Genomic DNA, 25,398 nt, shown 5'->3' with positions numbered 1-25,398 from the left:
CCTTATGAGGCAATGGGTATGGGAAAGGGACTTGGTTGGGCTTTTGAGAATAGCTAGCAAGTGGTAAGGAAGCAGTATTTGTGTTGCTTGCAAACTCTATGCTGACCTTTCATTGGAAGCGATCAAGGTAGATGGATTCTTCAAGTACTGTTTGAAGCGGAGTTCAAAGGCTTGCCCTATAGTATTGATGACTTCCTGGGCAACCCCGCTGGGACATTCCAATATATGGCATGCTGAAAAAGGGAGGAAGGGAGTTGTGGGTAACAAAATAATTGATTTTTATATATTAGACATTTTTATAGCCCAGCAATGAAAAGTGTGATATAGGTATACAGACACACACATACACACATTGAATTGAATTGAACAGGATTCTGCTCCATTTTCTCTTAAAACTGAATTATGCCAATATGACTAGGAACTCATTAATTTTTAACAAATATAAAAGACTAAACAACTGACTTCTGTGTATTTCTCACATCTGCTCAGGTTTATAATAATCATTTGTGCCCTGCTTTCTCAAAGGTATCCACTGATGTGGCTTACAACGTTAAGACAGTAAAAACGATGCATGCACACTCTATAAAGAGCTCATTAAAATCTAAGAGCAACACAGTGTGAATATCACTCATATCCCTTCTTTGTGCCTGTTTAGATATCACTCTCCTGTAGGGTTGCCAACCTCCAGGTGGTGGCTGGAGGTCTCCCAGAACTGGTCTCCAGACAACAGAGATCAGTTTCCCTGCAGAAAACAGCCACTTCAGATGATGGACTTTGTACTCTGCTGACATACTCTGCAAACATCTCCTGGCGTCTGCAGCACTGAGTTCAACTATTATGGGACTCTCTCTTTGCCTGTTATGGTCCCCAAATTTAGCCATCAGACAGCACTTTGGTACCACTTTGGTAAAGAAAGGTTTCTGCAGGCTAACTGCTGTAGACACTTTGGATATTCTTGGCTTCCCATTTACTGCTAGCCTCGAATCTTCTTCACACAGAACATGTTTTTTTCACACACAGGTAGGAGAAAACCATACCCCCAGTGTACCTCATTGTACGTGAAAATCTCTGGATTGGATCCTTTAACATCAGCGCTCACTCCCTCCTCCACTAGCGCTTCCACACGTGCAAGATCAAGGTTTCCCAAAAAGCCACTGCATGTGCAGAAATGGCAGCAAAAAGGAAGTGAGTGCCACAGCTCAAGAAAGCCTCTGCATGGCAGCTGGAGAAAAGTGTCCGAAGAGTGATGGCAAAGGTTTCAAGCCCTAGTGCAGGGGTGTCAAACGTGGCCCGGGGGCCGAATCAGGCCCCCGAGCAACTGGTTGTCATCTACTTCCATCTCCCTCTCTCTTGCTTCTTTCTGCATCACAGTTTACTTTGCCAGGCTTGCTCAACTGCACAGGAACTACAGAGCAAAGCCTCTCTTCCCTCCATTGGCTGAGGCTCCTCCCTTTCCTGGTCCCCTGGGGAAGAAAATAAAGATCCAGAGCTTCTTTTGCCCTGTTCCCTGGATCCCATGGGAGAAATGCAAAGAAAGGACCTTTAAGACCAATGTGTTAATGTTTTAAGCATGTTATATTTTAAGTTTTTTTTTAAAAAAAAATCTTTAATTGCATTTGCCTGTGTTCTTTATAAAGTTTATATCTCCGCTACCTAATCTTAAATAGGTTCACACATGGCCCAGCCCAACATGTCCTGGCCCTACAAGGTCTCATTTATGTCAGATCCGGCCCTCATAACAAATGGGTTTGACACCCCTGCCTTAGTGTTTTGCCACATGTTCATGTTTTTTTGGAAGCTGTTCCACTCAGCAGAACAAACAGTTGCCAAGGTTTTCTTCTAGGCTCTTCGGGCCAGCCTAGATATTATGGTGATTTTTGAGCAAAGGCAGCCACAAGGAGACCTGTCCTTATTGCTCATCTCTCTTTATTTCATAAGGATTGCAGCATTAACACATTTATGGATCTACGTGTCAGCAGCTGCCTCAGTAGGCCAACCAAGAGCCATTGGTACCCGTGTTGAAAAATCCATGTCCTCCCTCCCTATTAGCAATCAAGATGGTATCATTTTTCCCCTTTGAACAGGAGACCAACATTTTCAGCCTAAGGCCACTAGCCCACTGTTTCCTTGATAGGGCCAGTACTGTTCCTGGTATACATACCCAATGCTTCCCAAAAAACAGCAGAAATTATGTACTTCGACAGTTGAAGTTGTACCCCTTCCTCTAAGAGGCTGGGTGTTAGAGCCAGTTTTGGGTTGAGTGGTCAAGCTTCAATCTGGGCTGTACCACTTCAAACTGAAGATGGAATTTGGCATGTTTGAACACTTCCCCTGGAGTGGGGGGATCCCTTCTTGTATGCGGAAAACCTAAGATATCAAGGAGAAGGGCTTCCAGCCTCACCTTATCCTTGACTTACTGTTTTCATGGAGTGTTTCCAACAAACAAACTCCAACCTAAATATTCCAGCTTGCAGCCTCATATGCCACCATCCTGGTCAAACATTATCACTTGATTTTGCTACATGTAGAAAGTGGGCATTAGTCTCGCCACAATCTTTTGAGGCAGGTTAAGCAGTGATACAGTGAATTGCCCAAGCACACCCAAAAAGCCTCAGAGGTGAAGGAGGAGTGGTATTACATAGACAGCATTCTTGGGAACCATTGTACCTACCTCTTTGATTAACAGGATCTTTTGCAACATAGGCAACATAGTCTGTTGTATCCTAAAACACACAAGACAACAAAAAAAAATGATCCATCCGTTTTACATTCAACTTTCCCACTACCTTTTCCAAGAAAGCAGATAGTGTCATCCCAAGCAGATAATTTCAGAGGGCAGCCAAGCGGGTCGCAGCTTGTGTCAAGTCCAGTAGCACCTTATAGACCAACAAAATTTCCAGGAGAGTCAGTGTGGCGTAATGGTTAGAATGTCAGACTAGGATGTGGGAGACCAAGGTTCGAATCCTTACTTCTGTCATGGAAGCTTGCTGGGTGGCCTTGGGCCAGCCACACTCTCTCAGCCTTTCCTACCTCACAGGGTTGTTGCAAAGATAAAATGGAGGAGAGAGGAACAATGTGAGGTGCTTTGGGTCTCCACTGGGGGGAAAGGCAGAGTACACATAAAGTAAATGAATAAATAATCTTGCAAGAGTTAAAGCTGTATCTCTGGCAATGTCAATTAAAGGACCTGGCAGCAGGTGATGTGAAAGACTCTTACCTGAGACCCAGGGGAGTTGTTGCCAGTCTATAGACAACATGAACCCTCATGGACCAATGGTCAGATTCAGCATAAGGCAGCTTTGTATGTTCGTAAGATAACATAAGAGAAGCCATGTTGAATCAGGCGAATGGCCATCCAATCCAACACTCTGTTTCACACAGTGGCCAAAAAAACCCAGGTGCCATCAGGAGGTCCATCAGTGGGGTCAGGACACTAGAAGCCCTCCCACTGTTGCCCCCCACCAGCACCAAGAATACAGAGCATTACTGACCCAGACAGAGAGTTCCATAAATATGCTGTGGTTAATAGCCACTGATGGACCTCCGTTCCATATGTTTATCCAATCCCCTCTTGAAGCTGGCTATGCTTGTAGCCGCCACCTCTTCCTGTGTCAGTGAATTCCAGGTGTTAATCAGCCTTTGGGTGAAGAAGTACTTCCTTTTATCCGTTCTAACCCAAATGCTCAGCAATTTCATTAAGTGTCCACGAGTTCTTGTATTGTGAGAAAGGGAGAAAAGTACTTTCTCTACCTTCTCTATCAAAGTTCATATGAGCTTTGACTCTTGGAAGCTTAAAAGTAAAGGTAGTCCCCTGTGCAAGCACCAGTCATTTCTGACTCTGGGGTGACGTTGCATCACGACATTTTCACGGCAGACTTTTTATGGGGTGGTTTGCCATTGCCTTCTCCAGTGTTGAAAGCTTACACCCCAAATATCTTATTGGTCCCTAAGATGCTACTGGACTTGACACGAGCTGTCCTATGCAGACAACACCCTTTGAAGCCTTTTAAGTCACGAGGAAAGGTGAGGTTTAAAAATTTAAATTAATGAAGAAACTGAAGGTTTAAAAGGGTGTAACTCTGTTAAGGTGCAAACCGTTAAAAGTTACAGCAAGCACAATCATGACAAACATGGTGTCACTAAAAAAAGATGATGTCTTTACTGCGATAAATGCATTCATGCAATAATTAAAATATTTTGCATTTTAGAAAAACTAACATGCCCTTAATGGATATGCTGACATTTGCAAGTTTAAATGTTTATTTAAAACATTGTTATGCCACTTTTTTACCCAATGAAGGGTCCCCAAGGTAGGGAACAATGAAAGCCATTAAAAAAAACTTTAAAAATACATATCATAAAAGCAGTTAACAAGCAACAATGATATAACACACACACACACACACGCACAAATAGGAAGGCAGGGCAGTGAGGAAATGCTGGGTCTTTTTTGAACATCAGCGCTTCCAGCCCTGTGCTTTATTGTTCTTGCAAAGCCTTCTCGTAGCCAAAGCACAGGTGGAGGGCACAGTTAATATCCAGATGGCTGGTGCTGTGCTCCCACACAAGCCAGATGGAAGAGTGTTGCATAGCAGCAGGGCTCAGCGAACTGCCTTGTATGGTATACTTTTCTAGTGTAATAAATAAAAAAAGCATTTTGCATTCTACAAAGGTTAAATACAACTGTCAAATACGATTCACATATACTATAACACATTGGGTTCTTGATATATTTACTACTCATAGTAGTAATGCAACACAGGAATGAGCCCATAGAACCCTACTTGATTTTAGCTCTTGCTATGAGAGCAGAATTATAGCTACAGGCAGGGCTTTTTTTGTGGCAGGAGCTCCTTTGCATATTAGGCCACACACCCCTGATGTAGCCAATCCTCCAAGAGTTTACAGGGCTCTTAGTACAGGGCCTACTGTAAGCTCCAGGAGGATTGGCTACATCAGGGGTGTGTGACCTAATATGCAAAGGAGTTTCTGCTACAAAAAAGCCCTGGTAAATTCACTAAATATTAATGTGTTTCACACATAATTAATGACAATTTAGAAATAGTTTCATCGAATTCCAATAAATATATACAGAGTTACTTCACAATTGCATCAATGCTGTGAACTCAAACAAAGTGCTAGAATAAGTGCAAAAGTCCATTAATAAATTATTCCAAACAGAGCAGACATTCCAAACAGCCCTCTAAGTGGATAGCAGCATATTCTACACGTTTCAATGTGATGACATCTTTGTCCAGGAGGGAAGGTTTGTACAGTCAACAGGCTCTCGATGCGTTTTTCTTTACAGAGCATCTAGCACAAAGTCTCAAGGTTGGAGAATTAATTATGTGTGAAACTCATTATATTTAGTGAATTTACCAGGAATTTTGTACAGATTTTGTTTTCTGATTGGATCTTGTGTCTGTGCTTCTCCCTCGTGATGTGCAAAAAAAGCCCTGGCTACAGGTGAGATGGCTACTGCGGTGGCCATTTTAAAACTAGGCAAAATAAAGATGAATGGATTTCTTTTCACTGACAAACTGCTGCTTATACTGAGTCAGACCTAGCTAAGGCGGTTTTCCTGTTGACTCTTTCAGAAACTCCTCCCAGCCTTAGAGAAGAGACTGTGGCTGAGTGGTAGAGCATCTGCTTGTTATGCAGGAAGTCCCGGGTTCAATCCCAAGCATCTCCAATTTTTGTTTTTTTAAGAAGGACCTCTGTGATGTGCCAGACCTCTGCCTGAGACCCTGGAGAACTGCTGCTAGTCTGACTAGGCAATACTTACCTTGATGGGGTCTGATTCAGTATAAGGCAGCTTTACATGTTCTCTCTGAGAGCTTTTGACTGAAGATGCCAGGGACTGAACCAAGCATACCAAGCACTCTACCAGTGCACTCCTTCATTCAGGGACAATCAGGCATACAGAGACCCAGTTAATGCAGTCATCAGTGAAGCCAGATAGTTTGGCAAGCCTGTTTAGATAGAACATGTTCTTTATGTACTTACGGGATCTCCCCCAGAGGCAAAAGAAATGGACTGCATGTGATGGTTTGCAATAATCTGAAAAAGATCGGAAAGAAAAAATTATGCCCTTGTGCTACATTATGTAAAGATTATGCCACTCTGGAGATTATAACAAGGTTCCAGCTGAGATGTGCAGTACAGCTAGCGCATACACAGAGGTGGGAACAACTTGTGGCATATGCAGCAGATTTATGTGGCAGGCTTTGGCAGGAACAAGACCACCCATTTCAGCCTGACTGTCACAGAGCATGATAATGCCTCTCTTCTACTGTGCCACCTTAGCAGACAAGAAACTGGATCACTCCAACGGGCACAGGTGACTATATACACAGTTGCATAGCACACTGTCATTCAACGGAATACTGGACAAGACCAATCCTCCCTCTAAGCTGCAGAGTCCTGTGAGCAAAAATTTTACTTTATGAGCTACTGGCATTAAAGTTGTGAGCTCCTGCATAAATGATTGTGCTCTGGGGTCATCCTTCCTGAGCTAAGACAAAAAGGTGTGAGCTGGAGGTTGAAAATTTGTAAGCTAGCTCACACTAACTCAGCTTAGAGGGAACGCTGGTATTCAGTGTCTTGAAGAAGACACAAGATCCGTTCATATTCAGTTCGGTATTCAGTGAAGATCTTAAGAGAACTGTGATCTATGAACTTGTCTGGCTCAAACCGCACTTCAGCCACTTCAGCCAAGTCCCTTCTGAGAGCATGGGTTCCCTCCCATCTGTAATAATACCACCAACCTGTTTTCCAGGTCTGTTGTAAAAAGCAACATAAAATTATTCGAACATTTAGCAAAACAAGGCCACTGGATTGAATTGTGTTCACCAGAGCACGATTCCCCTTTGCCCCTCCTCCAGCTTCCCAAAGAAAGGAAAAGGAAAGGTCCCCTGTGCAAGCACCAGTCATTTCCGACTCTGGGGTGACGTTGCTTTCACAACGTTTTCACGGCAGACTTTTTACAGGGTGGTTTGCCATTGCTTTTCCCAGTCTTTTACACTTTCCCCCCAGCAAGCTGGGTCCTCATTTGACCATCGGAAGGATGGAAGGCTGAGTCAACCTCGGGCTGGCTACCTGAACCAGCTTTTGCTGGGATAGAACTCAGGTTGTGAGCAGAAAGTTCAGATCACAGTACTGCAGTACTGCTGCTTTATCACTCTGCGCCACGGGGCCGCTTATTCTTCCCAAAAGCCCCTCCAAATCCAGTTTTTGGGGAAGAGAGTAATGCCAGGAACAGGATTTGGAGGGGCATTTTAGGCTACTGTGGGATGTGGGGGGGGGGGCGGTCTTTGCACCTGCAGAAGAGTCAATCTAGATCCAAACCATCCACATATATATTCTGTATTAGGAGTCCACTACATACTGCCAAAGTATTCCCAAAATCATGCTTTTGGAAAATGAATAATTTAGGATCAGCTTTCATTTTCAGCAAATCAAGTGGTACTGCCCAAACAAAACAAACACATAGATATAAACGGGTTTTTTTTTAAAAAAGGAGTCAACCCACCTGTTGGGTTTCAGTGTTCATTAGAGTCAGACTGCTTGTTGAGATGGTCAATTTTATATTAATACCAGAGAACTGAAGGTTACTTTTACCAAGCACTGGAGACAGAAATTTAGCCGGAGGCTGTAAAGACAAGAGAATGCCTGTTCACATTTCATTAGAAGCCAAGAAATGAAGTTTCTCCCAAGGCTTTGGGAAGTGCATGGTATGCTGCATGCACTGTCAGAAATCTTTTCCTGGTTGCCAACCAGCTTGTAGATCACAAGCAGAAACCATGCTGTTTAGAGTACCCTAAAAGAAAGGAGCTTCTGGGATTAGCCTAAATGCAGTCATTGTGATGGTGTGGGATCAGCTGATTTCAGTAATGGGCTTCTGGAAACACAAGGTATGGAGAGAAGGTGCAAGCAATGCACAGAATATCAAGAAGCTTCCAAGGCTGATCTGCACTGCATGGCTTCTTCAGCGGTGGTGGTGGCAGTTTGGTGTAGTGGTTAAGTGCGCGGACTCTTATCTGGGAGAACCAAGTTTGATTTCCCACTCCTCCATGTGCAGCTGCTGGAATGGCCTTGGGTCAGCCATAGCTCTCGTAGGAGTTGTCCTTGAAAGGGCAGCTGCTGTAAGAGCTCTCTCAGCCCCACCTACCTCACAGGGTGTCTGTTGTGGGGGTGGGGGGAAGGTAAAAGGAGACTGTGACCACTCTGAGATTCAGAGCACAGAGTGGGATATTAATCCAATATCATCTTCTTCTTCTTCCAAAGATGCAGGAATGGCCAACCCCACAAAGTCTAACATGAAAACAGTACAACTGAGACTCCAACATACATGAGAATACATGAAGAGCATCCTTCTGTTGAAAGAAGCTGAGCCACAATTGGTGAAAAGTGAGAAGAGCTGGTTTGTTGACAAGCTAATCCCCTTCTTCCAGGTGTAACCTTAAACTACCTGAGAAGGCTGGAGCAGGAAGGGGAATGGAGTGCACAAACCTCTTCCATCTGCAGAGTTGCTACTTCAGTTGTCACGACGAGGAAGGTAAAGCTTCAACACATGACAATGCCTTAGACCAGGGATGTCAAACTCATTTGTTATGAAGGCCGGATCTGATACAAATGGTTAGAGTACCATTTATATCATATAAATGGAAAGGAAAGGTCCCCTGTGCAAGCACCAGTCGTTTCCAACTCTGGGGTGATGTTGCTTTCACAACGTTTTTACGGCAGACTTTTTATGGGGTGGTTTGCCATTGCCTTCCCCAGTCATCTACGCTTTCCCCCCAGCAAGCTGGGTACTCATTTTACCGACCTTGGAAGGATGGAAGACTGAGTCAACCTCGAGCCGGCTACCTGAAAACCCAGCTTCCGCTCAGGTCGTGAGCAGAGCTTCAGACTGCAGTACTGCAGCTTTAACACTCTGTGCCACGGGGCTCTTATCATATAAATGAGTACCATATAAATGAGACCTTGTTGGGCTGGGCCATGTATGTCATAACATGTAGTGCCAGGTAGTGGAGATATAAACTTTATAAAGGACACAGACAAACACAATTCAAGATTTTAAAAAAACCAAAAAACCTTAAAATAAAACATGCTTAAAACACTAACACTCTTGCATGTTTGATACCCCTGTCTTAGACTGTATCAGACCACTTTTCCAGCAAGACTTTCTAACAGGAGAGCCAGTTTGGTGTAGTGGTTAAGTGTGCGGACTCTTGTCTGAGAGAATCGGGTTTGATTCCCCACTCCTCCACTTGCACCTGCTGGCATGGCCTTCAGTCAGCCACAACTCTGGCAGAGGTTGTCCTTGAAAAGGCAGCTGCTGTGAGAGCCCTCTCAGCCCCACCCACCTCACAGGGTGTCTGTTGTGGGGGAGGAAGGTAAAGGAGATTGTGAGCCGTTCTGAGACTCTTCGGAGTGGAGGGCGGGATATAAATCCAATATTTTCTTCTTCTTCTAACTGGCAGCAGCTCTCCAGGGTCTCAGGCAGAAGTCTTTCACATCAACTACTTCCTGATCCTTTTAACTGGAGATTGAACCTGGAACTTCTGCATGCCAAGCAGATGCTCCACCAATAAGCCATGGCTCTCTTGCACCACAAAGATGCAAGGGTAGGAGACCAAGACATCCTGTCATGGCTTTCAGGACTGCAGATAGCTCACCAAATAATGCAGGTTTTAAATAGACACAAACTGTGCTGTATAAGACAGTTTTAAATCCAGTTAATCCTGTGTGTTTCTGGTTTTCTGGAATCAACCCTATGTAGCCCATCAGAAGCACGTACATGAGCTAAGCCATCCTGTCATTATGCAAAAATTGTCTTCTTTGGTATATGCTACTGAAGGGCTCTGGATAGACACAAGCTATTCTGAGTCCCAGTAGCATATATTCTTGAGTAAAAACCAAAACAAAAAAAATATTGTCTGAACAATCTGAAGTTGGCCAAGCAAACAAATGTCAGAAGAGGCTATCAGAAGCAGCCTCTGGGCTTCAGGGACACCCATTTTGCTTTGGGAGCAATTCTGGCTTTCAAATGAGCACTGCCTGCTGATCTGCCTGTTAGCCCACTGACTGACAGAGTTGATACATTTATCAATAGACAAATAATCTCTGGCCCTCTCTCTTCTCCAAAGGAAACTCTGCAAATTTGTCCCAGCAGTTACCACTCTTCAGGGGAGCAGCGAGCCATATACAAAGGAAAAACGCTGAGCCACAAAGTGGGTAATGTTTACCTTCCGCTTTTTGACGGCCCCATGTATTCCTGGCACAGCTTCACACAGACGACTTATCGCTTCCCTTAAAGAAGAAGAAATAGTACAGAGAATCAAGTTGTTAGAATTGTGACTTTATTAATATAACCTCAGCTTCAGACAGTGAGTGGTTCTTTGGGAGACTTTTAAGTTCAGTTTGGTTTCAGGAAAAATATGTTACAGGAAATAACGATTTGCAGCCTACCCAAGCAGGGCCAGGCTCCTTCTAAGAAAGAGCTCTGTCTCAGGTTACTACCTCTCCAAAGCACATGGTCTGCAGGTTTGGAAAGCGAAGACTTCTAGCTCCAAATTTGCACAGAGCCTTTTCCTTGGCCAGATTCAATGCCCTTCTGTCAGCCTTTTTATTTGGTAGATTCCAAGGGACTCCCTGTTCAAGTGCTGTCCCTGTAAGATGGATTGTGTTGAGACTGTCACCCATGTTCTTCTCCAGTATCCTCTCTATTTGGCATCCCGCTGGGATCTTTTGTACCCCATGCTGGCCCAAATTTTAGAGACCTCTGATGATTTTAACGTGCTTTTTTTGCTTGTTAATTCTAATCTGGAAATAACTGAATTAGTAGCAAAGATTTTTTTTTATAGAACTATGGTTACTCGCCCTGATAAGTAGTACTATGTATTAGGTTTTACTATGTTGCTACTTTGTTTTTATTTTGCAATCCTAATTTTATTCTGTATGGATTATGTATTCTTTTAATATGTAACCCAGCCGACCCTCTATCTCAGGAGTGGCCAACAGTAGCTCTCCAGATGTTTTTTGCCTACAACTCCCATCAGCCCCAGCAAGCATGGCCAATGGCTGAGGCTGATGGGAGTTGTAGGCAAAAAAAACATCTGGAGAGCTCCCATTGGCCACCCCTGCTCTATCTTATATTCTTATATATGCCAGTAAAGGCTGTCTTGTGTGCGTGTGTGGAAAGGGAAGAGGGACTGGCTACCCAAAGCAGAAAATCAAGACAACTCGCCTGCCCCACAGTGTGCACCTGGTCCTCCCTGACACTAGGGGCTCTGTCGCTTTGACACAAGACTCTATATTTTAAAAGTTACTTGCTTACTTCATACTCTTCCATTTAACTCCCCAGTGAACTACAAACCTGAATAACAAACACATTAACTGAAACTTTGGTCAGTCTTTACTCTCCAGACACAATCAAAATGACCCACATTTTGTTTCCATGTCCCACATAGAGTAGTGGTAACTTTCTTCTTTGTCACTCTTAAACCTCTCGTTTCAGGTTTCTACAGTCATTATTTTCTCACTTCGTTCAGATTCTATTTCTCTTTTACATTTATATTTCTGCCTCTCACAAGATCTCTAATTTAGGATCTCCCACCATTTTTTTAGAACTGGCTAAAATCAGCTGTAACTACATTCAAGTAAGGGCAATTTCTGAGGGAGGATTTTCCCCAAACACACTTTGCCCCCACCCCAAGTTCCTGATCTCAATTCCCCTCCCCCAGAGTTTATTTATATATATATATATATATATGCTTTGTGGGAGAAAACGTAACTCCATACAGTTTAACAGGTGTTAAACTGAAGCAGTAAAATAAACCAGGAGTCCGGTAGCACCTTAAGTCTAACAAAATTTATTTCAGCAGAACTTTCCATGAGTCAGAGCTTACTTCATTAGATGTAAGTGTACTTCCATTAGGTCAATGCTTTTATTTTCATAAAAGAAAAGCACTGACTTAATGAATATATACTCCAACAGAAGTGAACTTTAACTCACAAAACTTATGCTAGGGTCTTGTTTGATTTTGGTATTTATACAGAGTATAAGTCTGTTTTACTCAGCAAGGCCTGTTTCATTTTAATTTTTGCACAGCCCCTAATGACTTTAGCTTCTGCATAAGTCAAGCTGAATGCTAGTCTGGCTAGCCCGATCCGAAGAAAAGATTGGATTTATATCCCGCCCCTCACTCAGAGTCTCAGAACTGCTTATAATCTCCTTCCCTTCCTCTCCCCACACCCTGTGAGGTAGGTGGGGCTGAGAGAGCTCTGAGTGAACTGTGACTGACCCAAGGTGACCCACAGCAACTGCCTGTGCAGGAGTGGGGAATCAACCCCAGTTCTCCAGATTAGAGTCCGCTGCTCTTAACCACTACACTGAACTGGTCAGGTCTCAGAAGCTAGCTGGGTCAGCTTTGGTTAGTATTTGGGTGAGAGAACACCAAGGAATTCTAGGATTGCTGTGCAGAGGCAGGGAAACACAAACCACCTTATTCTCTTGCCCTGAAAACCCCACAGGTCACCAAAAGTCAGTTGTGACTTGATGACACTTTACATGCACACACACACACACATATCAACAACAGGTGCACTTTAAAGAACGGAATATACAAGCTCATTCATAAGATGACTGATGTTCTCTCATGAGTTCAGATGGAGCAGTTCAGGGGGAGGTATTTGTGAATTTCCTGCCCTGTGCATGGGGTTGGACTAGATGACGCTGGGGGTCCCTTCCAACTCTATTCTATGATTCTACGAGTCCTGGTCTTCTGAACTCTACTTAAGTGCAGGGGTGGAATTCTAGCAGGAGCTCCTTTGCATATTAGGCCACACCCCTCTGATGTAGCCAATCCTCGAAGAGCTTACAAGGCTTGTAGGCTCTTGGAGGATTGGCTACATCAGAGGGGTGTGGCCTAATATGCAAAGGAGCTCCTGCTAGAATTCCACCCCTGCTTAAGTATATTTCCAGTGTTCAATGTCACCTCTGGATGAGACAGACTGAAGTTGTGTTTGCTTTCTCAATGGTGAAAGAACTGACAATGTGACTTCATAAGCCTTCCAATAGGCTGCAGATGCAGTCTAGCACTGTTGAGCAGGACTTGCACAACTGATACTAAATTCTAGGAAGCTGGATCCAGATAGGAAGGAGGAAACTGATCTCTACAGGACCAAGGAGAGTTCCCAGGGCAGGGCATACTTTGCTTTGACATGGTTCTGAGCTGAACAGAGCACTCAAAGAACAAAAACCAGAGCACTGGATATCCATTGACAACTAGCATTTGAAAGATTTGGAGGTGCCATGATGCTGGCACTTTTTGCCATCTTTGCCAGGAGCTCATAGGAGAGTGGGGGGTGTTGGGGGCAGTTGTGGAATCCCGTCTTCCTGCTTGAAAAGTCTGATTTTCCTGTCTTGAGGGCAGAGAGACACAAAGCTACCCTCCTCCTGAAGTGCTGATAAAACAAGCACCTATTCCAGTGTTTTTAAAGGATCAAAGCATTTGGTCAATTTTATATAATAGGAATGTATGTCAGATTCTCTCCTACATGACATTTCGCTGTACATTATCCAAAGGCCAGCCAGGGTTAACCTCAGTGGGAGCCCGGCTGTATTTTCCTTCCTTCCAAAATATTCTCCATCTTGGATTAATTTCAATTCATGTTCCTTCCTGGTGAGCTAGGGCAGCGTTAAGGCAATGGGCAGGGTTGGATGCTGGAGCCCCTTAGAAGAAGACCATAGATTTATACTCTGCCCTTCTCTCTGAATCAGAGACTCAGAGCAGTTTACAATCTCCTATATCTTCTTCCCTCACAACAGACATTCTGTGAGGTGGGTGGGGCTGAGAGATCTCTCACAGAAGCTGCCCTTTCAAGGACAAGCTCTGCGAGAGCCATGGCTGATCCAAGACCATTCCAGTAGCTGCAAGTGGAGGAGCGGGGAATCAAACCCAGTTCTCCCAGATAAGAGTCCCCGCACTTCACTACACCAAACTTAGTCCACCAGCTTACTGGACAGCCTTGGGCAGGTTGCTATTTAGTAGCCTAACCTACCTAACAGAATAGTTGAATAAAACAGGAGTCTAGTGGCACTTTAAAGGTTAACAACATTTATTTAAGCATAAGCTCTTGTGAGATCCCATCATCAGATCCACTGAGTCAATCAGGCAAGTTTATATACACAAGCAAAAGGGAGGGAAGGTTTTATAAACAGAAGTCAGTTCAAAATAAGATGCAATTCAATGCAATCATCATAAACAGGAAATACTGCCAACTGTTGTTAGGTAAGCAAAACATAATGCACAATTAAATGAGATAGAAACAGTATGAAATTACACAGATACAACTGAAGTAAGTAACATATGTAGGAGTGGATGGGTAAGATATTAGCAGCTCAAGTGAGTGAGTAAGGAATCCCAGGTCCCTATTGAGTCCTGGATTCAGGGGGCACTGTCTTGAATTTGCAATTGAATCCAGAAGAAGAAGATGATGATGATATTGGATTTATATTGCGCCCTATATGCTGAATCTCAGAGCGGTCATAATCTCCTTTACCTTCCCCCCACACACACAACAGACACCCTGTGAGGTGGGTGGGGCTGAGAGGGCTCCCACAGCAGCTGCCCTTTCCAGGACAACTCCTGCAAGAGGTATGGCTGACTCAAGGCCATTCCAGCAGCTGCAAGTGGAGGAGTGGGGAATCAAACTCGGTTCTCCCAAATAAGAGGCCGCACACTTAACCACTACACCAAAGCGGCTCTCTAGATTCTTCCTTTGAAGTCTTGTTGAGAGCACAGAAGTGTGGACTGATTGTTAAGTTCCCTTAAGCATTTGTTAGGTGGTTGGAATATATGTCTAAAACCAACTAATAAGATTTCCTTTCCACCCTGTGTGAGCAGAGGGCTAATAGTGTACTGGCAGCACTTAATGACCTGCATCAAAGACAGACAAATTACCCACCATATAGCCAAATGACAGCTGCATTTCACCCCTACTATCCAACAAAGAAACTTCTGATATCAGATCAGTTGAATTCTTTGTTTGGACACGCAATGCAGCACTTAATGATCCTCATCAAAGTAGTTCAGGGAACAAAAAAGACAAAGTTAACTTTGCCAAAGGTCACCCGACTCTGTGCTCCCCAGCAGCCAGTGTATGAATGTGGAAATGTCTTGTTCTTTGAATCTGTTTAAGGAATCCATAGCTTCTCGCTTTATGATGTTTAAACAATTTTAAAACAATGTTAAGGATGACACAGCAACAATGATAAATACACAGCAAAATGCCAGCAACTGTTTGAAAACAGAAGATACATTGAAGAACACTCAGGGGCTAACAACTGCCAACACATCAAGGGAAATCCTAAACCGGGCCTGAGTCCCATTTTATTCAATAAAACTTACTCCCAGGAAAGGGTTCGTAGGATTGTGGACATATCCACAAACACAGCCTTATTATGCAACACAGTTCTAAAATTTTAATAAAGAACTGGAGACTAAGTCATCAGTGCTCACCGATCATCAAACATGCAACTAGGGGCCCAATCAGGCCCCCAAAGGGCTCCTATCAGCCCCCTGAGCAACTGGCTGTCATCTGCTTCCTTCATCGTCTCTCTTGCTTCCTACTGCATCACAGCTTGCTTTGCCAAGCTTGCTGAATTTCACAGGAGCTGCAGAGCAAAGCCTCTGTTTTCTCCATTGGCTGATGCTCCTCCCTTGGGGATGAAGAGAGGAAGAATAGCTTGCTTTTCCAGGCTCTGTCCATTGCATGGCAGAGCTACTGAGCCAAGCCTTTCTTCCTTCTATTGGCTGAGGATCCTCCCCCTCTTGGTCCCCTGGGGAGGGAGGGAAAGAGCCAGAGCTTCCTTTGCCCAGTTCCCTGGATCGCACAGGAGAGATACAAAGAAAGCACCTTTAAGATATATGAGTGCTAATGTTTTAAGTACGTTTTATTTTAAGTTTTGAAAAATCTTTAATTGTGTTTATGTCCTTTATAAAGTTATTAACTCTGCTACCTGGCATTACATTTTATGACACACGTGGCCAGGCCTAACAAGGCCTCATTTAAGCTGGATCCAACCCTCATAACTAAGTTCGACATCCCTGCTCTAGAGCCGCTTTTCAAAGTATGAATCACGCACAAAGGAACATATACTGTGTTTCTACAAATCATCTTGCCTGATATGAGCACACAACGAAACTACAGGCAGCTCTTTTCAGACGTTACTTTCATGTGTTCTGGGAACCTGAAAATTGCACAAGGATCCTCCTGATACACATGGAGCCCATGTAACCTGAACAGGGGACACACACATTTTGCATGCTCATACAACGGTAGGTTTGGCAAACTGAACACTGGGTTTTTCCATGGTGATGGTTTGCATGTACCAAAGCTGTTTGCACATGCTAAATGTACACTTTTCTCCTATACTGAATTTTCTCCTTCGGAACACTGAGGTTCTGCTGACAGCTATGCCTGATCGGGGTCCGAGATTTGATTAAAGAGTGAAACAGTAACAAGGTTGTGCTGTATAGTCAGAAGTAGGTGCTCAACAGCACTTCCTCCCAATCGTATGCATGACTGCAGTCTTAACAGGAATATCCCCAATGAATCAAACAAAAACCCCATCACATCCAGTTTGGGAAATTACAGAGGAGATACAACGGAAGTAATTAACATCTGTGGGGATGGATGGGCAAGATATTAGCACTCAAGTGAGTGAGTTAGCAATCTCAGGTCCCTTTTAAGCCCTGGGTTGGGGGGTGACACTGTCTTGAATTTGCAAATGAATCCTAATGTGACAATTTCACATTAGATTTTTCCTTTGAAGGATTGCTGAAAGCATAGAAATGTGGACTGGTTGTTAAGTTCCTTTAAGCATTTGTTAGGGGGTCAGAATATAAGATTTAAAAAACTAACAAGATGACAGCCAGTTTGGTGTAGCAGTTAAGAGCGCAGACTCTTAATCTGGGAGAGCTGGGTTTGATTCCCCACACCTCCACATGCAGCTGCTGGTGTGACCTTGGGTCAGTCACAAGTTCTCTCAGAGCTGTTCTCTCAAGAGTAGTTCTCTCACTCAGCCCGACCTACCTCACAGGGTGTCTGTTGTGGGAGGGGAAGGGAAAGCAGACTGTAAGCTGCTCTAAAACTCTGAATAAAGAGTGGGGTATAAATCCAATCTCCTCATCCTTCCATCAATCTTCCCACAGCGGCCAATCTGATGTCTCCAGGAAGTCGGCATTCCCTTCAGCAACTTGTATTCAGGGGCATACTGCCTCTAAAAATGGGGGTTCTTTTCAGCAATCATGGCAGACAACTTGTGATCATCCCTCCTCTTCCATGAAAGTGCCTAATCCCTTTTTAAAAGCCATCTAGTCTAACGGTCATCACATCTTGTGGCAGTGAATTTCATACATTTATGCATGGTTGTTTTGTAGAAAAATAGGTGGTGGAACTCATTAGCATATGCCCCGCACCATTCAAAAGCAACACGACACAAGAAAGGAGAGCTCCAGCGAGTAAGGCCTCCTTGAGCTGGCTTGAGATCCAGCCAGCCCAAGCAGGCCTCACTCACTTGGGGCTCTCCTTGGCCACCCCCCCCCATAGTCAAAAGGCCAGCAAACCACCCACCACCCAAAATCACATAAGAAGTGGAGAAAGGGTGGCACGGGCTTCTCCAGGGGTTAATGAGGGCTGCTGGAGGTGTGGCAAAGCTCCTGGTAGCTGGCTGGCTGCCGCTTTCCTAATTCAGGCTACTATTCAATGGGCAAGGTAGGTGGGGAGAAGGAAGGGGGGCCTCAGAAAGGTTCAGGAACTGTGTTCCTGTGAGCTCCGGCTGAATTCAAGGCCTGCATTTATGGTATGAAGAAGTAGTATTCTTGTTTCTCTATATCCCCTTTTAAATACCATACCAGGCTCAGTCATAGGTGCTAAACAGATATATTTTTCCTTCTGCTCCTATAATTGAAATTATTGCTTTACACATTGCAAATTAAAATCTTTGATGAAGAAAAACAGCAGCCCAAGTAATTAAAAACATTTCCATGGTGATCAAAGTTTTTAAGCTGTTCAACAAGGTGGACAATAAGAGACAGAGATCACTTGGTAACAAACTTTGACCTTCCCTAAGGAGAGAAAATCTACTGGTATAAGTGCCATTTTTCTGCTTGCAAGAATGAGATCCCTTGTCATCAGTTTGCTTTGGACTTATTCATTCTCCCCACCACCCCCCTCCCAAGGGTCCTGAATGAAGCAGCTCAGTATTCACTTCTTGCCAAATTCCAGTTTACCCCCTCTTCTCCCCACCCCCTCTTTCAGCTTCACTTTTCCTATCTAACAAGCCGCCCTGCTTCATTTACTACCGGGCCCCTGAACATGCCGCATAAATGTTTTCACATCCTTGTAAGGCCAATTCAAATGACTAGGATGCTGGCGAGGCCTCTTTCTCCGACTGGGAATTCAAAGTTGAATTTCATGTTCTTTCCCTTGTAAAGGGTAGTGCTTCTTAGTACTACCAGGCTTGATTTGAAAATGGAAAGTCTAGCTAAAAAGGTAGTTTGGTCCTTGCCGTATCAGCTTTTTAGACGTTTGGGAAAGGAAAGGGTCGTTTCTGACTCTGGGGTGACGTTGCTTTCACAACGTTTTCACGACAGATTTTTTACGGGGTGGTTTGCCATTGCCTTCCCCAGTCATCTACACTTTCCCTCCAGCAACTGGGTACTCATTTTACCGATCTCGGAAGGATGGAAGGCTGAGTCCACCTCGAGCCGGCTACCTGAAAACCCAGCTTCCACCAGGGATCAAACTCAGGTTGTGAGCAGAGCTTAGGACTGCAGTACTGCAGCTTTAACACTCTGCACCACACTCCAAATTCTGCCTCTAAACCAGGGGTGTCAAACTCATTTGTTATGAGGGCCGGATCTGACATAAATGAGACCTTGCTGGGTCAGGCCATGTGTGTCATAAAATGTAATGCCAGGTAGCAGAGACATAAACTTTATAAAGGACACAGACAAACAAAGATTTTTTAAACTTAAAATGAAACATGCTTAAAACATTAGCACCTGTTGGTCTTAAAGGTGCTTTCTTTGTATCACTCCTGTGCAATCCAGGCTCTCACAGTGGCACAGCAGAGCTACTGAGCCTCTCTTCCTTCTATTGGCAGTGCCTCCTCCCCATCCTGGTCCACTGGAGAAGGAAGGAAAGAGCCAGAGCTTCCTTTGACGCAAACGATCCCTCCCCCACTTCCTCCTTGAGGGAGGAGCCTCAGCCAATGGAGAAAATAGAGACTTTTAGCTCCTATGCAACTGAGCAAGCCTTTCAAAGCAAGCTGTGATGCAGAAAGAAGCAAGAGAGAGGGAGAAGGAAGCTGATGACAGCCAGTTGCTCGGGGTCTGATAGGAGCCTTCGGGGGGGGGGGATTTAGCCCCTGCTCTAAATACCTTAATGATAGGGACTTCTTCAAAATGGATACCCCTGCTCTAAATACCTTAATGATAGGGACTTCTTCAAAATGGATATGGGGAAAATTATAGTTTTTATGTATTTATTTAAATCCTGCCTTTCTCCCCAGTGGGAGACTCAAAGTGGCTTACATCATTCCCCTCTCCTCCATTCTGTCCTCTCACCAATGGCCCTGTAAGGTAGGCTATGCTGAGAGTGTGTGACCGACTGCCCCCAAGGTCACCTAGCAGGCTTCCACGACTAAGTGAGGATTTAAACCTGAATCTCCCAGATCCTAGTCGAGCACTTTAACCACTATACCACACTGGCTCAGTTCAGGATACATTTAAAACCAGGTGGCAAACAAGGTTTACACAACTTCCATCTATTTGTTTTCATTTCTTAAAGCAAAGTTTCTAGCTCTTGAGAATGCACAGATAAGCCATAGAATAGTTTCAGGAAGGTAGCCATGTTGGGTCTGCTGTAGAAAAGCTAGATTCCAGTCCAGTAGCACCTTAAAGAGACCAACAAGATTTTCAGACACTTATACTCAGGGGCAGAATTCTAGCAGGAGTTCCTTTGCATATTAAGCTACCCCCACCCCACCCCTGATGTAGCCAATCCTCCAAGAGCTTACAAAAAACAGCCATGTAAGCTCCAGGGGATTGGCTACATCAGGGGTGTGTGGCCTAATATACAAAGGAGCTCTGCTAGAATTCCACCCCTGCTTATACTCCAAAAATACCGTTGATCTCTAAGGTTCTACTGGACTCAAATCAAACTTTGGGATGTGTGAGAGCAGGGCCCAGGGAAATTTCAGAAGCCTGTAACTAGGAATGGGTATGGAATGTGAAAATGGCAGTTTATTTCATTTTGTGGTTCACTGGTTTGCCCGAATCGGTGGTTCATTTCATTTCATGCTTTTTTTTTAATTTTCTGAATGAATTGTGGTTCGTTGGTTTGAGAGGGTTAGAAAGCACTAGTGCACCACAAACATGCCCGGAGTGATGACGTCACCCAGAAGTGACACTATTGCACTGGGCACATTTGCCAGGGTGACGTGCCTGGTGTGATAGCAGCACTTCCGGGTGATGTCATCATGCCAGATCCCCTGCAGATAATGTCACAGACGAATCGCCCAAAAAACAAGCTGTTTTGCTTTGCGAGTCATGCATAGTGCAAGTACCTGAACCAATTTGGAACAAATCACAAATTGGCTATTTTAGGCATGAATCATGATTCATACTTTGATTCATGCCCATCTCTACCTATAACCTGTAAGGGTCAGAGACAACCATCACTACGCAGAAACAGAATAAGTTATGCAAACAGAACTAAAATATGCAGCAACAAGTCATTTATGTAATATATGCAAGTTACAGAATCCAGTGCTTCCTGGCACAGAACTGTGATTTGCTTGTTTTCTATATGCAAATTTTGGAGACTCTGGGAACGATGGGGCTAGTTTAACTTCACTGTGTGTGTTGCTACCTTTGGTTAGCATTTGCAGGTCAAAAGAGATTCTGCACCAATGAGGCTCTGCTCAATATTTTAGAAGTAGCCTATCCTGCCCTCCCTTTCCCCCAGTGGGTTGAAAGGGAATGAAAAAAACAGCTGTTTTGTGCTGGAAGACAACCCAAGGCCTGTTGGCTGTCAAGGAACTCTCCAACCTCTTAGGGACTGTGCCTCCTTCACATCGTCTAGAGAAGAACTTTGTTGAAGAGGAGAGGCAAGCTCACCACAACACTGGCCCACTTTGTCGATTGTTTCTGCAAACGAGATGGAGGGGAAGGGCATGATGGGGCTGATGTAAATGAATAAAAATGCTGTGGAAGACGGGGCTCTTGAAGCCTCTGAGGCCAGGCGTTCAACCACCAGAACAGAAAGGGATTGTATCCTGCGAAGGAGAAGGCTGAATCATCAGGACAAAGTCTGCCTTATTCAGTCAGCACATTCCCAAAATACCCCCCTTCCCTCGCCTCAAAGTTCTTTCACTGAGCCATTCTCAAGTTTAAGAGTTTAACACAGCCTTCGCATACATCCCAACGTTTCACAACTGAAAACAGAGACATGCTTATAACCAGGCCTTGAATTCAGCAGGAGCTCACAGAAGTGCAGCTCCTGAACCTTTCTGACACCCCCCCCTCTTCCCCACCTACCTTGTCCACTGAATAGTAGATGCAACTGCATAACAATCCCTGGATTAGGAGAGCGGGCAGCCAGCCAGCCACCAGGAGCTTTGCCACACCCCCAGCAGCCCTTATTAACCCCTGGAGAAGCCTGTGCCACCCTTTCTCCACTTCTTATGTGATTTTGGGCAGTGGGTGGCTTGCTGGCCTTTTGACTGGGGCGGGTGGCCCAGGAGAGCCCCAGGCGAGCAAGGCCTGCTTGGGCTGACTCGATCTCTTTCTGACGCCCCCCCTCTTCCCCACCTACCTAGTCCATTGAATAGGAGGTGCAGCTGCATAACAATCCCTGGATTAGGAGAGTGGACAGCCAGCCAGCCACCAGGAGCTTTGCCACACCCCCAGCAGCCCTTATTAACCCCTGGAGAAACCCGCACCACCATTTCTCTACTTATGTGATTTTGGATGGTGGGTGGCTTGCTGGCCTTTTGACTGGGGGTGCAGCCCAGGAGAGCCCCAGGTGAGTGAGGCCTGCCTGCGCTGACTGGATCTCTAGCCAGCTCAAGCAGGCCTCGCTTGCCCGAGGCTCTCCTTTCTTGCATTGGGTTGTTTTTGGCTGGTGGGGGGCAGCATATGCTAATGAGTTATGCTAATGAGCTCCACTACCTATTTTTCTACAAAACAACCCCTGCTTGTAACATTTCGGCTCTTGGACCAATGATCACTGCCCAGCGCCTTCACACATACAAACACACACACACATGTTGCTGAATGTTCTACTCTAATGCAAACTGCAATAATATACTCAGCAATAGCCTGTCCTCCACTGGTTGAAAAGCAGATGGTGCTTTGCTTAAAGATGCAAAAGAAAAATGTTATTTCCGTATGCTCTGTTGTCCACAGTCAGAAATATACCCCATTTGTTGCCTGGACCTGGATAGGCCAGGCTGCCCCAGTCTCATCAGGTCTTGGATCCTAAGAAAGGTTGGCTCTGGCTGCTATTTGGACAGTGGACCACCAAACCAAGGAAGTCCAGGGTTGCTACACAAAAGCAGGCAACAATAAACCACTTCTTGCTTTGAAAATCCTATAGAGCTGTCATAAATTTGCAGTGACTTGATGGCATTCATACACATAGTTGCAGTACGTGAAGTGGCAGGGCACACACTGCATAGTAGCCTTAATGTGCACGCACCAGTGATATTACAGGGATGTGCAGCACACAGAGATGTGGAAAAGGAGCTGAACTCCTGATGAACCACAGCTCTGGCAAATCAAATAAAGCAATAATTTTAACAAGGCATCTCCAAAACAGAACAAGAGGGAAGAAACAGATTTACCAGCATCTGGTGTCACAACACTGACAAACAGTACGATGACCAGGGAAGGGAAGGGAAGGGAAGGGTAGAAAGACTTCACCCTCCAGGGAAATGGATCTCTATGGTCTGGAGATCACCTATAATTCCAGGAGATCTCCAGACCCCACCTGGAGGTTTTCAACCCTAGCCCAATCCCTGTCTTCTTGGTAGCTGCCTTGGGTGGTTTTTGAGCAAAAAGCTGAGATATAAATAAATTCAAATAAATCCATAATCACATAATTCCAAGACCCACAGAAATTTCAGTACTTTGGGTTCACCCGTTTACTTGATCACTGAATTCAGGAGAGAAACCTGCTCAGTTTGACCTTTAATTAAAAACCATCTCCGCGTACATCTCATGCATTAAGCTTGCTTCCTCTTTGTCTCTCTAACATCCCCAGATAGAAACCCTGCATGCAGGGGTATTTTTTCAAGGAAAAGCCCAGCAGGAACTAATTTGCATATTAGGCCACACCCCCTTACACCAAGCCAGCTTTTCTGTGCATTCCTGCTCAGAAAAAGTCCTGCCTGCCTGGATGGTGAAACAGGGATGCCATAACCCCAGCCAAGAGTAGCAAGGAATACCTAAGAGGTTCAGTTTAGATCTAACCCTACAGTGGGTTAGATCTAGACAGCTTTTTTTAATCCACCTTGCCCAATTCCTCTCCATTTTACAGATCCTGCCCCACATGGCTTTTGAGAAAGCAGATCCCATGATCCCTAGCATTTTTGTGGTGGCCCAATGGACCCTCCCCCCTTAGGAGAATACAAGAGTCACTGGAAAAGGCAATAATGCTGGGAAAACTTGAAATCAGGAGGAATAGAGGAAGACCAAACATGAGATGGATCGACCCAATCAAGAAAGTCACGGCCCTCAGTTTGCAAGAACTGAGAAAGCCTACTAAAGATAGGAGATTTTGGAGGTCATTAATTCATAGGGTTGCCATTAGTCAGAACAGACCTACTGGCACTTAACATGCACACAAATGGAACCCCTCATTTATTTTTCACCAGCAAAAAAACTGGTTGGTTCCAACTCAGTAGAATATCAGAATCCCACTGACCTTAAAGCTGAAAGGACCCACAGAAGTGTCGTCTTTGCTAGCGAATCCAACAGCATAGCTGGGTCTCAGTTTGTTGGGGGGGTTTTACTGTACTAACCAGTTGTCTTTTTTTTTTTTTTGGCTGATTACCAGGAATTTAGAGAGGGGATAAGGAGCAATAGTCTTCATTACACCCTGCCTGTGGTTCCAGCAGAATTTAGGTGGCTATCACATTACTCAAAATGGATTAGCTTTTGGTGAGTCACTGGAATTTTCAAACATATATTGCACTGCAATACTGTGTCTATAATGTGGCACATGAAATCTGTTTTAGTGTGTGATAGCAACTGAATTTCAACCTTCAATTTTCTCTAACTTTCGTTTTACAAAATTAGATAACGTTTGCTTCCAACAACATTTGAAAAAAGACAAAAGCAAAATGTTAATTTAAGCATTGGTTATGCCATTTTCTTCTACGGCTTAATGATATGCATAAATTAATTGCAATAGCAAAAAACTTCCGACTTCAAGGCTGAATGATGCATTAAGACTGCATTAAAGTGCAGTGAATGGAAGCTTTAATGACTTAAGCTTTTAACAATTCATTTTTAAAGGCAGTGCCTTCAAGTTCTATTGTAATGCTAAAGTCTCTCTTAATAGCTAGGCATCATCTTAAACTCATTTTAGCATCTTCTTTATTGATCGCGGAAATATAAGATTCTTTTGAATTGCTTTTTCCTACCCACCACTGTTCTCTTTCCATTTTTTAAAAACCAAATGTACATCCTGATCTACGGGCCTTCTTTGCCCACAGAAATGCAGAGGAAATACAAAAACAAATTCATATTGAGACTCTCCATTCCTGACATTCCTCTCTTCTACCCATTCCAGGCACAGTGAAGCACAAGCATGCTATTTTGATGAGGTTGCCAACTCCTGGTTGAGAAACTTCTGGAAATTCAGTGTCAAAGCCTGAGAAAGACGGGGTTTGGAGAAGAAAGGGACTCTGCAGGGAATAATGCCATAGAGTTCACCCTGCACAGCAGTCATTGTCTCCAGGGGAATTGATCTCGGTGGTCTGGAAATCAGCTAGAATTCCAGTAGAACTCCAGGCTCCACCTTGAAGTTGGCAACACTACGTGGATAGTCAGATTCGTAAGCAAGGCTCAAAGAGGAACTGGGTAGGGCATTGCAAGCCATGACTGGCTGGTTGCAACAGAGACGGCTGAAATTGAATCCACTAAAGATGGAGGTCCTGTGCCTAGGTTATAGGGGGCTGGGATCATAGATCAGGCTCCCATCCCTTGATGGGGCTCCATTGATGCCCATGTTGAGGGTGAAGAGCTTGGGGTTATTCCTGGATGCCTCTCTGACTATGGAGGCCCAGGTTGCCACTGCCAGATCGGCCTTTTTCCA

The 25,398-nt window shown here is 44.4% G+C and overlaps 1 protein-coding gene across 1 annotated transcript in view; it reads right to left on the bottom strand.

Moving 5' to 3' along the window:
• The window catches only part of SHC4 (SHC adaptor protein 4), a 67,442-nt gene that overhangs the window by 20,852 nt on the left and 21,192 nt on the right, over positions 1 to 25,398 (bottom strand). Inside the window, exons 3-7 of the mRNA XM_060259849.1 lie at positions 10,251 to 10,314; positions 7,532 to 7,651; positions 6,007 to 6,060; positions 2,672 to 2,723; positions 107 to 233 (exon numbers count right to left, since the gene is read on the bottom strand). Of these exons, the coding sequence (XP_060115832.1) occupies positions 107 to 233; positions 2,672 to 2,723; positions 6,007 to 6,060; positions 7,532 to 7,651; positions 10,251 to 10,314 (417 nt within the window). The remainder of the gene's footprint in view (positions 1 to 106; positions 234 to 2,671; positions 2,724 to 6,006; positions 6,061 to 7,531; positions 7,652 to 10,250; positions 10,315 to 25,398) is intronic.

Source organism: Heteronotia binoei, chromosome 19, assembly GCF_032191835.1.
Source record: "Heteronotia binoei isolate CCM8104 ecotype False Entrance Well chromosome 19, APGP_CSIRO_Hbin_v1, whole genome shotgun sequence".
Classification (NCBI taxonomy): domain Eukaryota; kingdom Metazoa; phylum Chordata; class Lepidosauria; order Squamata; family Gekkonidae; genus Heteronotia; species Heteronotia binoei.
This window is presented reverse-complemented; position numbering and strand designations above follow the sequence as displayed.